A 14,902-nucleotide genomic window follows, 5' to 3' on the forward strand; every position below is an offset into this window, starting at 1 on the left:
TCGCGCTGCATTAACACACATCCCAGACCCTGGATGGATGCATCACAGTATACTACAAAATCGTCCGTGCCCTCTGGCAATGAGAGGATAGGTGCACTGCAAAGTCTATCCTTTAGGTGCTGAAAAGCAGTTTCCTGAGTGTTGCCCCAACGGTAGGTGACACCTTTCTGTGTCAGTAGTGTAAGCGGCTGAGCAATCTTTGAAAAGTCCTTAATAAACCGTCTGTAGTAACCCGCCAAACCCAAGAATTGGCGTATTTCCGTTGGCGTACGTGGTGCAGGCCAGTCTCTGATCGAGTCTACCTTGGATGGATCGACATGGATCCCATCCTTGTTCACTACGTGGCCTAAGAAGTGGACTTCACGAAGCCAGAAGTCGCATTTCGAAAACTTAGCGTACAGCTGTTCCTTCCGTAGGAGTTCCAAAATAAGTCGTAGATGCTGCTCGTGTTCCTCCTGACTCTTGGAGTAGATCAGAATGTCGTCGATGAAGACAATGACGAACTTGTCAAGATAGGGTTTGCACACCCTGTTCATAAGGTCCATAAATACGACAGGCGCGTTCGTTAACCCGAACGGCATGACAAGAAACTCGTAGTGGCCGTAGCGAGTTCTCAATGCTGTCTTGGAGACGTCCTCCTCTCGGACTCTCAGCTGATGATAACCAGACCTCAAGTCTATCTTGGAGTAATAACACGACCCTTGCAACTGGTCGAATAAGTCGTCTATGCGTAGAAGAGGATAACGGTTCTTCACCGTTACCTTGTTCAGTTCACGGTAGTCGATGCACATTCTGAACGTACCGTCTTTCTTTCTCACGAATAACACTGGAGCTCCCCAAGGCGAAGAGCTTGGACGAATGAAGCCCTTTTCCAAGAGCTCTTGTAGTTGCTTTGACAGTTCTTCCAGTTCTGATGGAGCTAGACGATATGGTGCACGAGCTATGGGTGCTGCTCCAGGAGCTAACTCAATTTGAAACTCGACTTGGCGATGGGGCGGTAAACCAGGTAAATCTTCAGGAAACACCTGAGGGTAGTCGCGTACAACTGGAATATCCTCCAGTTTCTTTTCCTTCGCTGATGCGTCTGTAACGAGTGCCAAGATTGCGGTGTGACCCTTCCGCAGACATTTCTGAACCTTCAAGAAAGAGATGATGCCGACCACTGCACCACTCTTGTCACCTTGAACTTCGAGAGGTTCTTGACCAGAACGTGGTATACGAATAATCTTCTCACTGCATAAGATCTCTGCCTGATATTGAAGGCATTTGAAACGTAAATAGGAACGTAACTTTCTTTTTAGGGCGGTCTAAGGTCACGACTCCACGATTATACTTTGTGTTGGTATTCCTAAAATTGGTGGGGAAGAAGAGGTTGTGGGGGTATCCGGTGCATTGGTCGGAGCACATGGGGAATGGGCGGGGAGTAGGAATGCCATATCCTGTGTTGCCAAAATAGTCGTTCTAGAACAGTTAGAGGGAACCATCAATTCGGTATCACTGAATATGAGTATGTGGTTTTGTTTTGTACAAGAGTGCGACATGTCGGAGCTAATGTATTGAAAACTATGTGGCGTATTAAGGTAATACAAAGGGCCAATGTATGGTGAATCGTCTCGGACTTATGCTGCAAAACCAGAAATTGGGCCTTTCCCAATGTCATGTCTTGGAAATAGTCTAACCATAACATGTTAATAAAAGACGCAAAAAACACAAAAATCAAAATTCGACTTGGGATGACTATACTAAGTCTTATCAACTAGACTAAGACCATGTGTAGTGGTGAAGAATTATAATGCCCCCACCATGGGGCATTATCCGACACGTGTCATCCCAGTCAGCATGGGGCATTATAGCATAAAGTGGTGTAGTGGTGAAGAATTATAATGCCCATATTATTTTTAATGCAAAAAAAAAAAAAGTCAAATGGATGTCAGGTTGAAAAATGTGGGTGGGCAAAAGTGATTGGAGGACCAAAGTGATTGTCAGACAATGAAAACCAAATTCAGCGTTTTAATGAAAACGCCAACATGCAAAATTGTCAAATATAACGCCCAAAAACGCCCGGTGTAGTGGGGGGGACGGCGTTTTGGGGCGTTTTTTTTTTGAATTTTTTTTAAAAAACACGCCCCACTACGGGTGGTCTAAGGAGTCTTGAAGAGTAACGAATTAAGCCATTATTGTTCTAGATCATGTTCAAGGTTTGAGTTTAGACACTAAGTTCAAGTGTCTAAATCCCTAAAACTATAAAATGATACCAACCCGTCACACCTCGTTTTCTTACTGTGGGACTGCTTGGTGGGGTATTGATCGTGACAAGATCGTATAACACTTTTGCATTGCGGTGGAAGTGAGGGAATTACCTATGGTAATTAAATTACAAGTAATATTAAAAGCAAATTTGTAAAATGCATTAAAATGATATTATCATTCAACAAAGACAATGATCGAGCGTTTAGTAATTAGTAATAACAAAATGTGACATCATAGGCCTTCAATCCATGATTGCAAGCACCTGGACTCCGGGCCGAACCATGATGCCTACTATTGAGGCGTCGTATATGTTAATTAATATTTAAAATACGCTAGCAATCGCTGGTAAATATTGTTAACCGTCACAGATTATAAAAAAAAGTTAATAACCATGGGAATTATATTTTGATTTACAAATTTACATGTTTGACGCATTTTTTATCAATATACACATCACATATGCATATCAAGTGTATGTCTACACCCCGCATTTATGACCATTGCATTAATGTATATCACTGGGATCAGGATACATATATTTAAACCCCAAATGTTGTTTATCGAGCAAATACTAGATTAAATCGAATTACCACAGAGTACACATTGAACTGTATAAGTGGTACAATAACCATCGTGATCATGATGGCCCTATTAGAATTGTCTAGACTTGCAAGAGGGCTTGTTCGAACGGCAAAGCACAAGTAGATATAAGAAAATTTTTTGGGGTGTAAAATATTTATTGAAGTGGTGGTTACGCAAATGTTGATTCGGATCACAAAGTGGAAGGCAATCGACACCATGTGTTCTAAATGTAGCAAGACAGTTCATGTAAGCTACCAGTGTCAAAGCCCTAGTCGATTATGTTAATAGTTGTGGTGAACCAGGGTAGTTGAGGCAAGACTCTAATCATAAAGTGAGGGAGACGATGCCTATTAAAGTCGAACTAGCAATGCCATATACAAAGAGAGGCTTTATGCTAATTTAGTTAAGTCTCAGTTTTGGAGTTTCGATTACATGAAGTCTTTGGACAAGTGATTTAAGTCGGTAAAGAGCCCAAGTTGATCCATCCAAACTGACAGTGTAAACCAATCAACCATTCAAGTAGCCAGACGGGTCAGTTGGGTCCAAACGGGTTGGGTAACGCATCAGAACAAGTCGAATTAAAAAAGATCCAATTTGGTTCATGTAAAAACAGGTTCTGTTCAAAATAGGTTCAGGTCAAAACGGTTTCTGCTCAGGTTTAGTATGTCAGGTCAACATTTAAGATATATTATTATTTTCATTTTAGGAATACGTGTATATGTATCATATCCAAGTAAAGAACCATTCTTTATCAATTCAAGAAAATGATAATACAAAATTATGTTTTTGATAAAAAAAAGGGTCCAAAACAACTAAACCGACCAAACCCAACCAACCTGGCCGGTTTGGTTTGTCCTTTTCCAACCGTAGTTCACAGTTTTGCCCAAAATTTTCGTTGAAATCCAAAACCGGCCAAACCGGAATGTGAACACCCCAACCAGATCATCGACTTTACTAAATAAAGAATCGAACATCAAGTTCAAGCTCATAAGTCATAACCACAAAAACTGCAGGTCTTTGAAAGACTCAAAAGGTCTAAATATTTTATACTAAAAACAGATGCAAAAGCGCACGCGAAACACAACTTCAAGTACATAACTTCAAGACCATCGACTTACTTTTTCTCGACATTGCTTTCAAGTTCTTTCTTGAGCTGCAGAGAGAAGTCATCATTGACATCATCATCATCCCAATCATCTTCCCACTGTTGACCTACTTCTTTTCCTTCTTCCTTGGTATCCCACACTGCCAATTTTGATATCATCAAAAACATATGCGATTTAGAATATAGGAAACAACAAATCAACTGATCAACATCGTGACCAAACGCCTTAAGACTTTCAAACTAGTAATTGCGCATTCGGTTTTTAAAATCAAGAATGAATCGTGGGTCAAAAGGGGCGGGTTTGGCACTTTGGCTGATCTATATGAGTATATGACTATATTCTGTTGTCCTTGTTAATTTGTTTAATTAGTAACTAATGTAAAAAATATGACTCGTTATTAAAGAAACACCAAAATTGTCATTAAGGTGAAAATTGCCTTAATCAAGGCTAATGACCAAGGAAACAACATAACCAATTACTTAAGGTCAATGTTTTCATAGTCGGACAGGTCATCGAACCAGCGGCGTTGCCGATCCACTGAAACAGCTGACATCATAATAAATTTAAAGTTTAAATATATATACATAAAAAAATCTAACTTAATCCAAAATATGGAACCAAAAATAAACATTATACGGAGTCTGGATTAGTTAATGAATCAGTAAATGAAACTTCGAAAGGAACAAAGAACAAATAATAAATTTTGAAAACCCAATCCAAGTCCAACAACCAGTCCTATTCCATTAGTTCACCAGCCGGCCCAAATGAAGGTGGTTCAAGAGCACTCAACTGAACAGGTTGAAGCTTCATGTACACACTAGTTGTTCCCTACTGGTTTGTTATTTACATGAACAATACTTAAGCCCTAGCAAAATCAAGGTAGCTTTTGAAAAAAAATAAAAGAATGAAGCTTCATGTAAATAACACACTAGTTGTTCCCTACTTACAGACTATGCAGTTAATGCGGAAAAATATCGGATATCGGTCAAGGACCGATATTTGAGATATTGATTATCGCAGTGGGATAATATAGGTTATCGCGGTGGAATATCGGTGGGATATCGGTAATTTATGATATCATGCATAATTATATATTAATATCTAAAACCTCAATATATATATATATACACACACACACTAGAACCTATATAATATTAATAGTAAAATAAAAAGTGTTCATCAAGATCAACCAAAACATCCAATTGTTCATCATAATTCGTAATTTAAAACACTAAAACAGTAAAACCTAATCATAAGTTATGCGTGTAAATGGTGTGCGAATGTTTAGGGTTTGACTGTTTGAGTTAGAAGGACCTGTTTCTGCAGATGCGTGTGAATGGTGTGCGTCTGTGCGATTGTTGGATTAAGGATAGAATTGGGCCAAAAACAACGCAAATTGAATGGGCTTTAAACTATGGATGGCAGGCTTTTAATAAAAAAAAAAAAAAAACATAGCATTGGTTCAACCTATATTCTAAGCTGTCAATAGCTGTGCTATAGAGGTTAGCGGACCTCAGGGTGTGTAGCGGTCCAAATAGCGGTGGCCTATAGCGGTTCCGCTATTAGCGGCGCTACATACCGCTAAATACCGCTATTTGGCCGCTATTTGGAAACCTATAAAGCGGTTATAGCAGTAACGTAATAGAATGAGGCAACACAGTAACGCAGGTAGGTGTTTGATTGTGTTAATTCTTAAATTATGTTAGATTTGCAGGTTTTTGATAATGGAATGATGATACTATGAATTTTGATATTACTATTAATATTTTTCAAAAGATATATTTATATATATATATAAAAATAAATAAATTATGCATGGTATAAAAATTACCGCTATATCACCGCTATACCACCGCTATAATCTATATATCATATAGCGGACCTTGACCGCTATTCGATTTTGGACCGCTATAACTGCATAGCCTATATTATCAGCGAGACAACCGATATCAAAAATACAAAATATCAGCGATATATCAGTATATATCACCGATATTATCAATATTGGTACCGATATTATTAGATTTATTACCAAGATTATGAACCGATATTTTGGCGAGAGTCCGATAACCGATATCTCGACGATATAACGCCAAGATTAACTGCCCAGCTTACAGATAAGCAACAAAACGCGTGCCATTAACAGCGACCGGAGGGTCCGGAGGTCCAGAGTAGTACTCTAAAGTCTAAAGTAGACATTCACAAGGGTGTAGTTGTTTAACCAAAAACATAATTACAGTAAATTCAGAATAAGAACAGATTCCAAATGGAGGTTTCTACTACAATCTTAATTACAGCACCATGAGTTTATGGAAGAAGAAATGTTCCTAATTAAGCAATGAAGCATCAAATAAATAATTAATTAACAGATAGGCGTGTAACATGAATAGTGCGATAAAGAAGAAACTTGTTGTGCAAGTTAGGGTTAAGAAATCACCTCGATTAATATCAAACTCTTCAAATTCGTCATCGTCTTCGAACAGATCGACCTTAGGTTCTTCAGTTGGTGCCTTAGGTTGCTCTGTCGTTGCCATATTAACAAACACAGATCGGTCGCTAATGGAGAAAATAGAGAAAGATACGATAAGATTTCAACTGAAAACAATATGTATGAGTTGAAGGAAGGGATTGATTGTTTGTTATTGAAAAGAAGAATCAACTTACTTACTTAGGGTTCTTCAGTTGGTGCCTAGGGTTCACCAGGAACGATTGATTGGAACTGTGAAGACTTTGAAGAGGGGAATTTTTCAAGTTAGGTTATATAACTTCGGACCCGTCCAAATTAGTTGGGTCGGGTCTAAAACAAATATGGATATATTGTATGGTGGTAATTTAGGTGTTATATTTTATTCGTCTTTCATGTTTACAATTACCGCAAGAATATAATGAAAGTTCATTTAGTTAGAATGGCTAAGAAATAATCTTGACCATCTATTAAATAATCAATGGCTATGATTAAATGGGTGAAATTAAACAAAAAAAAAAAAAACAGACGCGTGTGAGTTAGTTTGAGCTTATTCTAGTTCATCCAACTCAATAGTTTCTCTCTCATACAATTCCTAATCGTTTTTAAAACGTTAATAACTTTTTCATACGATAATATTTTTTTATAAAAATTGCAACATAAAAACGAGCATTTTTTATCTTTAAAACGAGCACACTATTGCTATACTTTTGAATTTTTTTTTCGAAAACTTAGATGCGTAAAACGCAATGGATAGAACACACTATAACCCATGTTCTAAAACGCAATCTGGTTTCATATGGTTGTGTTTATGTTCTAACATGGTCATGCCTCTATTTTAACATGATCATGTTTATATTTTAGCATGATCATGTTCTTTGCACTCAAATTCTGAAAACGTACACTCTAGGTCTAAAACGCAATGGGTTTCACATGGTGATGTTTCTCTTTTAACATGGTCATACCTTTGTTTTAACATGGTCATGCCTCTGTTACAACATCCAGGTTCTAAAACGCAATGGGTTTTAACATGGTTATGTTTATGCTTTAACATGGTCATACTTATGTTCCAACATGACCATGCTTCTATTTTAGCATGATCATGTTCTTTGCACTACATGTAAAATGCAATGAAACACAAAATCAATATTTTGCACTGCAGGTTTTAAAAAACAATGGAGTTTTAACATGGTCATGTTTATGTTTATGTTTTAACATGGTCATGCTTTTGTTCCAACATGACCATGCTTCTATTTTAGCATGATCATGTTCTTTGATTGTAAAACGCAATGAAACCAAAAATCAATATTTTGCATTGTAGGTTCTAAGAAGCAATGGAGTTTTAACATGGTCATATTAATGTTTTAACATGGTCATGCTTTTGTTCCAACATGACCATGCTTCTATTTTAGCATGATCATGTTCTTTACACTCCAGGTTGTAAGACGCAATGAAACCCAAAATAAATATCAAAATCAATATTTTGCACTGCAGGTTCTAGAAAGCAATGGAGTTTTAACATAGGTTCTAAAAAACAATGTAGTTTTAACATGGGTATGCCTTAGTTCCAACATGATCATGCCTCCGTCTTAGCATGATCATGTTCTTTGCATTGCAGGTTCTAAAACGCAATGGGTTTTAACGTGGTCATGCTTTTGTTCCAACATGATCATGCTTCTATTTTAGCATAGTCATGCCTCCTTTAACATCCAGAAGAACAAAAATGAAAAGAACTCTAACTAAAACATAATGAGGTGAAAAACGCAATTGAGGTTTGATAACCTAAAACGCAATGAAAATAAAAAATAACACAACTTACAAAAGAACTCTGATTAACGACAGTGGACGGAGAAAGAACTCCAATACATCGTGGGGAAACTTGTTGCGGTGGCGGTGGGTGGTGGAGCGGTGGCAGTGGATGGTGGAATGGTGGTTTCAAATCTGAAACCCAACAGGTGGTTGAAGGTGGTTGTGGTGGTTTCAGATCTAGTTTCCGACAAGATGGTGTTGATCATAGGTGGTGGTGGTGGAGGTGGAGGTGGTGGTGTTGGTGTTGGTTGTGATGTGGTAGTTTATGGTTTTGAAAATGGTGGATTTGAGTATACGAGAAAGAGAAATGAATAGCAGGACACAAGTACAGGGATTTGCCCAGTAACAAATACTGATTTGAGTAACTGAAAGATATAAGCAAATGTAAAAACTCTTGATACTGTAAATTATAACAATGTGTCTTTTTACATAAATGAATGACTCGCCAATATTTTTCGCTGATAAAATGTTTTTAAACGCGTTTCAGGTAACTTATGTGAAAGTAAAAGAAGTTTGCTACGAAGCACTGAATGCTTAAATAAAGTGGCTATGTTACCTGAATAAAGAAAAGAAATTGTGTTTTATCATTTAGGTTTATCCCTATAAAAACCCTTGTTTGTAATATGAGTTTTATCTCATTTGTTTAATATTAAACTTTGGTGTTTTACAAGCTCTGAAATTTTTCCTAACTACGATTCTGATTATATTTTCCGTTGCGAATTTAATAAACACCGGTACCACTAGTATCTGCTCACGGCTCCCGTCCAGTGTGTGGTTGGGGGTTGTGACACGTACCTACCTTGTGACAAGGGGTAACCCCTGTTGCCCCTTGACGTTCTGACAATAGTTTAAATTTTGAAAATATCGACGTTTTTTCCATTTCATTATCCATTTTTTTGAAACGTTGCTCCTATAAGGATTTTTTGTATCCGCCACTGGCTATTGTGTTGCGGAAAATTTCCCTGACATTTAGTGGATTTCTATTATCTAGGACTCATGTTTGGAGTAAGTTTTTTGATCTCCCATTTGTTTTCAGCCATGATGATACTCTAGATCTTGATGTTACATTGTTATGGTGGTTGATGGTGGAGTTGTGGTTGCTTTAATTTCCAATTGTGGTTACAAACCCTAAAAATGTATATTTGTTGTTTTAGTTTTTTTAAAATATTATGACCATACATGCATGGTCATAAAAGTTGTTAACTATAATATGTATTGTGGTATTTTGATGCATAGCAAACGTAAACCTTTGTTTTATTCAATTTAGTAACAAAATCATTATTAATTGTATACATATGTAACAATTGTATACGAAAACTACATATCGGGCTCTACTGAACGAAAAGTTCGGAGGGTCTGACTAAAGAGTCATATAAAGATGCCAGTTTATTTGAAAGAAAAATCATGAAATACCATTTTCACAAAAGTTTTAACTTAACTTGTCATTTTGGCCAACTTTTTAAAAATATAACCAATCATACAATTGATTACATGAAAGTATAACTCAATCAAAAGATGCAACATGAACTTACATAGCCCAAACGGTGCGGTTTTGGCTTTAAAAGGTCGGTCAAAATGGCTATTTACGTACAAACATTGGTCAAAATGGCCATTTCATAATTTTCCCTTAAAAAGAGAGAATATTGAAACAAATATTGTTACTAACTCACCCAACAATGAATTAAAAACTTTAAAAACAAGACGGAAAAATGTACATACACTGCAAGCTACAACAACCAGACACTCATGGATTCGACTGTGGTGTTCTTACTCAGAACATATTTCTTGGTCTGATTATATGAATAAACAAAAGATGCAATAGACTTCAAATTCTTGTTCTTCTTCAAGTCAATTCTTGGCTTAAACTTCACCATATATACCTGCAGAAATACAAATGATCTATTTAACTCATTTAAGCAAATAAAAAGTGAAGAAAAATAATGCCAGAAAAAAAACTTCTACTACTTGCCATTTTCATCCGACTCGTTAACTTCATCCATTTTTCTTCGTTAAATGAGAGACATTTATGTCTTTTTAGACAATTTTTATTAAAATAAAAACACTATAAGAAATAAAGATCCACCTCCGTTGACTTTCTCCCCACCCCCAAACCCTTTAATCATCACAAAAAATGTCCACAAAGACAAAAAAATACCCCTGACATAACGTTAAAAAAAAGGATCGAGCTAACGAGTTAGATGAAAGTGGTAAGATTTCAAACCTTTTGGATCCAGATGCGGAAAAACAAACCTTTGGACGAAAATGGCATTTTACTCTTAAAAATATTATCATTATCATTATTCTTATTAGCCTGATTTTGGGCTATTAGTCAAACATAGAGGAGGTAATTTCAACCCATTTATTTGGGCTATGTTTTATCTCTAATAGAATAAACTAAAAGATTTATATAAAAAAATGGTTCTAATACATTAGAAACAGTAAGGGCATATTTGGCAAATTCTAAATGGTTAAGTCCTGAAGTATTAAGTGCTGAACCAGTAAGAGGACTGAACCATTAAAAGTCAGTATAATACTTAACTGTTCAGAGGCAAATGTCTGACCAATTCAGATTAGAGGTCTTAACCATTCAGACTCAGTATAATACTTAACCATTCAGAGACAAATGTCTGAACCATTCAGGCATCTGCTCGCAAAACAAACAGTCTGAACCATTAAGTGCTGAACCAGTAAGAGGTCTGAACCATTAAAAGTCAGTATAATACTTAACTGTTCAGAGGCAAATGTCTGACCAATTCAGATTAGAGGTCTTAACCATTCAGACTCAATATAATACTTAACCATTCAGAGACAAATGTCTGAACCATTCAGACATCTGCACGCAAAACAAACAGTCTGAACCATTAAGTGCTAAACCAGTAAGAGGTCTGAACCATTAAAAGCCCCATTATGAGCTAAACAAACAGCCCCTAAAACAGGTTGAAAGTCATTTGAACAATCAAATGCGTGAAACCTTAAATCACTTTAGACTTTAATTACAAACGCATATATTACCATTATAATCGTATTTAGCACATTAGTGATTAATAAAATCCGTAAGGCATGAATTAAAAAGGTGTGGTGGCTAAGTTCAACCCGACCCGTTTTGACCTGTTAACAACCCACCCATTTTGACTCTTTTCGTCACCTCTGGTCAAAGAGTTCTAGTATACTATGTTGTGATTAAGGCTTGATCGTTGCGATTTTCATATGATGAAGGGAGTATTATTAATGACAAATCTACTCATGTCACTTATAGAAAGCTTAGCCAAAGAGACAAAATGCGCTACCTTTTGCAGAGTTCATTAAGGTTCCGGTACCCGTTGTAGAATATGAACCACATCAAGACAAGAACCAAAGCATCTATTACAGGTTAAGTCAGTCAACAGACTCAGAACAAGGTCAATGACACCAAGTGCAATACACAAAACTCAGGCAAAATATTAAAAAAAAAAAATAGTTATAGGATCATTCTTCATGCAAGTAAAGTAGATGATTTGACCTGTTTACTTATATAGGTGGTCTGTTTGGATTGATCCAAATCTTAAATGGGTCAAAAAAAACATAATTTTTCCAGAAAGAGAACGTGTTAATTGGGCCAAACGGGTTGTAAGTCGCCCAAAATGTACCATTAATGCTTACAATCTACTGAATCGTTTTATTCAAAGATTTGATTAGTGTATATTATTTTTATAATCAAAATATTGAAAAGTTCAAATTTGGATACAAAAAGCGTTTTCAGGTCAACCCAACTCGTACTCAGTGGCACAGCTTAGTGGGAACCCAAATGTTCGGTTAGAAGTGTAAATTTCCGATTTTTCGTCCGAAAATTTTAAAACTACATATGTCCCCCCCCCCCCCCCCCCCGGAAACTTTTGTACATCTTACATTAGAATTACCAAAACACAAAATAGCAAATTCAATGGTTGAAATTTGAAAAGGATACTGAACAGATAACGCTCCCATGCGTCCAACATGTATAGTCCAAAAGTGACATTGTAAAGGTAGATTTTGCGCTGAACCCAATTCATAGACATAATATCAAACCTAACAACATAAGAATAACACAGTCAGCATCTTTAAAAAAAAACCAAAGAAAATGTCACAATTATTTAAATTTGATATTGTCAATCTTGACAACACAAAAACATACATACAAATATTCAAGCTCATACTCTAGCCTATTTAACGCCCCGCTTGCGGTATGCACATATAATGTATATATGTGTGGGCGCTCGGGGGGGCAAAAGTGAAAGTGCACTAATTTTAACGTTATTTTACTAATTTCGTGAAAATAACGTTAAAAGAGGGGGATGGGTAATCATGCATCATGTGGTGGCGCTGATAGCCGAAAGGCAAGGGGGTACATGCACTAATCGGCAGTTGTCTCAATTGCTGAGTGTTATGTGCCTTATGTCCAAAGCTTGATGCAAAACTACTATCGAGCTGGGGTCTCACTGGAAGCAGCCTCTCTATTCCTACGGGGTAGAGATAAGGCTGTCTACATCTTACCCTCCTCAGACCCTTCCTTAGCTTTGCTATTGGTGGGATTTATCATTTACTGAGTATCATGATGATGATGATGATGATGACGACGACTCTAGCCCATTTATTAAACGAACTTCAATTTAGGTTCAAGCTCGGGATCAAGCTCGTTTAAACTCGGCTCAATTCGAGCCTTTAGCGAGCCAATCCGAACCCCTATTACTAAGTTTTACAAGAATTTCTCACTTTATTACAATTTCCAAGTTCATGCTTTTTTTTAATCTTTTTTAACTGAGTTTTTCATCATAATCTCCTCACAACCAAAGCATCAAGTTAAAAAAAAAACACACACACACACACACACAAAACGACATCGTATGATGTTTTAATTATTGAATCAAGTTAATCAATCGTGAAATTGAAGATCCAGATACTCGAATTAACATAAAAAGGGAAACAAGATTATAACAATAACCCAGATCCAAACTCGCCGCACACATACATACATAACACAAATCGAATATGTCAAAATGATTTAAATCACATAATAATAACTTAGTGTAAAACCTGTAATGGTGAATTTTTTCTTCAGTGGGCAGCGAAAATTAAGGGGCTGAAGATTTCGGATGCTACGATGGACGACTGGAAATTGTGAATTTGCGATTGAGATTTGATTGATTGTTTCAACATATGAGGGCTAAATAGTGATGTCATTTATTTGGGTGTCAGTACAAGCCCTTTAATTTTTATAAACTTTACAATTGCAAGATTTTAAAATCCGTTTTTTATACCGTACAGGATTTGGCTCAAAAACAGTTTAACTAGGTGTATTGGGCGGTTCAACCAGGTGTACTGGCCGGTTTTACCGAATGGTTCTGTTGTCTGGTATAGAGAATAAACACTGTGATTGGGGTTTGAAATTGTATTGAAAAAATGTAAAAAAAAAAAACTTTTTTAGGGTTACAGGAATAGGGTAAAGTTCTTGTACAAATAATCTTAACATACTAAACATATAAATTGAAGGAAAACTAAAAAAGACAAGGTGACATTTTTGTAATTATCAATAACTATCAAAGTTACTCTACAAATATACCTAAAAAACCTAACCACTCCCCTCACCCCCAAAAAAAACCTAAACCCCACCCCCCACCCCCCAAAAACCTAAAAAAAACCTACCCCCCCCACCCCCAAAAACCTAAAAAAACCTAACCTCCCCCCACCCCCCAAAAACCTAAAAAAAAAAAACTAACCCCCCCCCCACCCCCAAAAACCTAAGAAAACCTAACCCCCCCCCCCCACCCCCAAAAACCTAAAAAAACCTAACCCCCCCCCCCACCCACCCAAGCTAAAATGCTAAAAACTAAACCCCCCAAAAAACCTAAAAAAATCTAAAAAAATAAAAAAAAACACACAAATTATTTTATTTTATTTTTTTAATATTTTTTATTAAAAAATCGCTACTTTTTTTTTTGCTAACGAAATGTAGCGATTTTTAATAAAAAATGTTAAAAAAAAAATTTGTGTTTTTTTTAGGTATTTTTGGTTGTAACTTTGATAGTTGGTGGTAATTACAAAAATGTCACCTTGTCTTTTTGGGTTTTCCTTCAATTTGTATGTTTAGTATGTTAAGATTATTTGTATTTGATCTTTTGCCTACAGAAATAAGGTGTTTATATAGAACACCATTTTATACATTTAGCCACTACACTATGACATATGGTTTACTTCCCGACACTCCCCCTCAAGTTGAGTAGTGGGATCACCAATACTCAGCTTGCTCAAACAGCTACTAAAGGCATTCCCGTTGACGGCTTTTGTGAGTATATATGCGAGTTGATCTTTTGACGAAACATAAGGGAGATCTATGATTCTTGCTTCCAACTTTTCTTTGATGAAATGTCGATCTACCTCCACATGTTTTGTTCGATCATGTTGCACTAGGTTTTTTGAGATTTGTATTGCACTTGTATTGTCACACATAACTTTACTAGGAGCCTTTTGGGAAAAAACCAATGTCTTCTAGCAGCTTCCTGATCCACAGAACTTCGCTTAACCCTCGAGCTATACCTCTAAATTCCGCTTCTGCACTCGACAGAACAGCTACTTTCTGTTTCTTACTCCTCCAGGTAACGAAGTCTCCACCAACTAAGGAAAAATATCCTGACGTTGACCTTCGGTTTCCCTTATCCCCTGCCTAGTTTGCGTCAGT

The 14,902-nt window shown here is 36.6% G+C and overlaps 2 protein-coding genes across 5 annotated transcripts; both read right to left on the reverse strand.

Moving 5' to 3' along the window:
• Positions 1-3,757: 3,757 nt before the first annotated feature.
• On the reverse strand, positions 3,758-6,724 carry LOC110913289 (protein DSS1 HOMOLOG ON CHROMOSOME V). Of its 4 annotated transcripts, none has more exons than XM_022158136.2 (3): positions 6,628-6,724; positions 6,376-6,497; positions 3,758-4,077 (listed from the first exon to the last, which is right to left on the reverse strand). In XM_022158136.2, exons 2-3 carry the CDS (start codon positions 6,470-6,472, stop codon positions 3,947-3,949), a joined length of 228 nt encoding a protein of 75 aa, XP_022013828.1. In that variant the 5' UTR covers positions 6,473-6,497; positions 6,628-6,724; the 3' UTR covers positions 3,758-3,946. The 4 variants fall into 4 exon arrangements, with proteins under 4 accessions (XP_022013828.1, XP_022013824.1, XP_022013835.1 ...); XM_022158132.2 differs by having other exon boundaries at positions 6,376-6,494; positions 6,603-6,712; XM_022158143.2 differs by having other exon boundaries at positions 6,376-6,494; positions 6,629-6,690.
• Positions 6,725-9,807: 3,083 nt separating this feature from the next.
• Positions 9,808-13,413, reverse strand: LOC110913284. Its single transcript, XM_022158126.2, has 4 exons — positions 13,261-13,413; positions 12,155-12,255; positions 11,499-11,571; positions 9,808-10,091 (listed from the first exon to the last, which is right to left on the reverse strand). Exons 2-4 carry the CDS (start codon positions 12,243-12,245, stop codon positions 10,079-10,081), a joined length of 177 nt encoding a protein of 58 aa, XP_022013818.1. The 5' UTR covers positions 12,246-12,255; positions 13,261-13,413; the 3' UTR covers positions 9,808-10,078.
• Positions 13,414-14,902: the final 1,489 nt, after the last annotated feature.

The sequence above is a fragment of the Helianthus annuus genome, chromosome 2 (genome assembly GCF_002127325.2).
Source record: "Helianthus annuus cultivar XRQ/B chromosome 2, HanXRQr2.0-SUNRISE, whole genome shotgun sequence".
Taxonomy (NCBI): Eukaryota; Viridiplantae; Streptophyta; class Magnoliopsida; order Asterales; family Asteraceae; genus Helianthus; species Helianthus annuus.

Bases quoted from the DNA above. Each gene is read 5' to 3' on its own strand.
- LOC110913289 (XM_022158136.2), bottom strand. From the start codon at position 6,472: ATGGCAACGACAGAGCAACCTAAGGCACCAACTGAAGAACCTAAGGTC. The intron at 4,078-6,375 runs GTGATTTCTTAA...CAAAATTGGCAG, and splicing joins AGAGTTTGATATTAATCGAG to TGTGGGATACCAAGGAAGAA.
- LOC110913284 (XM_022158126.2), bottom strand. From the start codon at position 12,245: ATGTCTATGAATTGGGTTCAGCGCAAAATCTACCTTTACAATGTCACT. The intron at 11,572-12,154 runs GTATCCTTTTCA...AACCTGTAATAG, and splicing joins ATGGGAGCGTTATCTGTTCA to ATGCTTTGGTTCTTGTCTTG.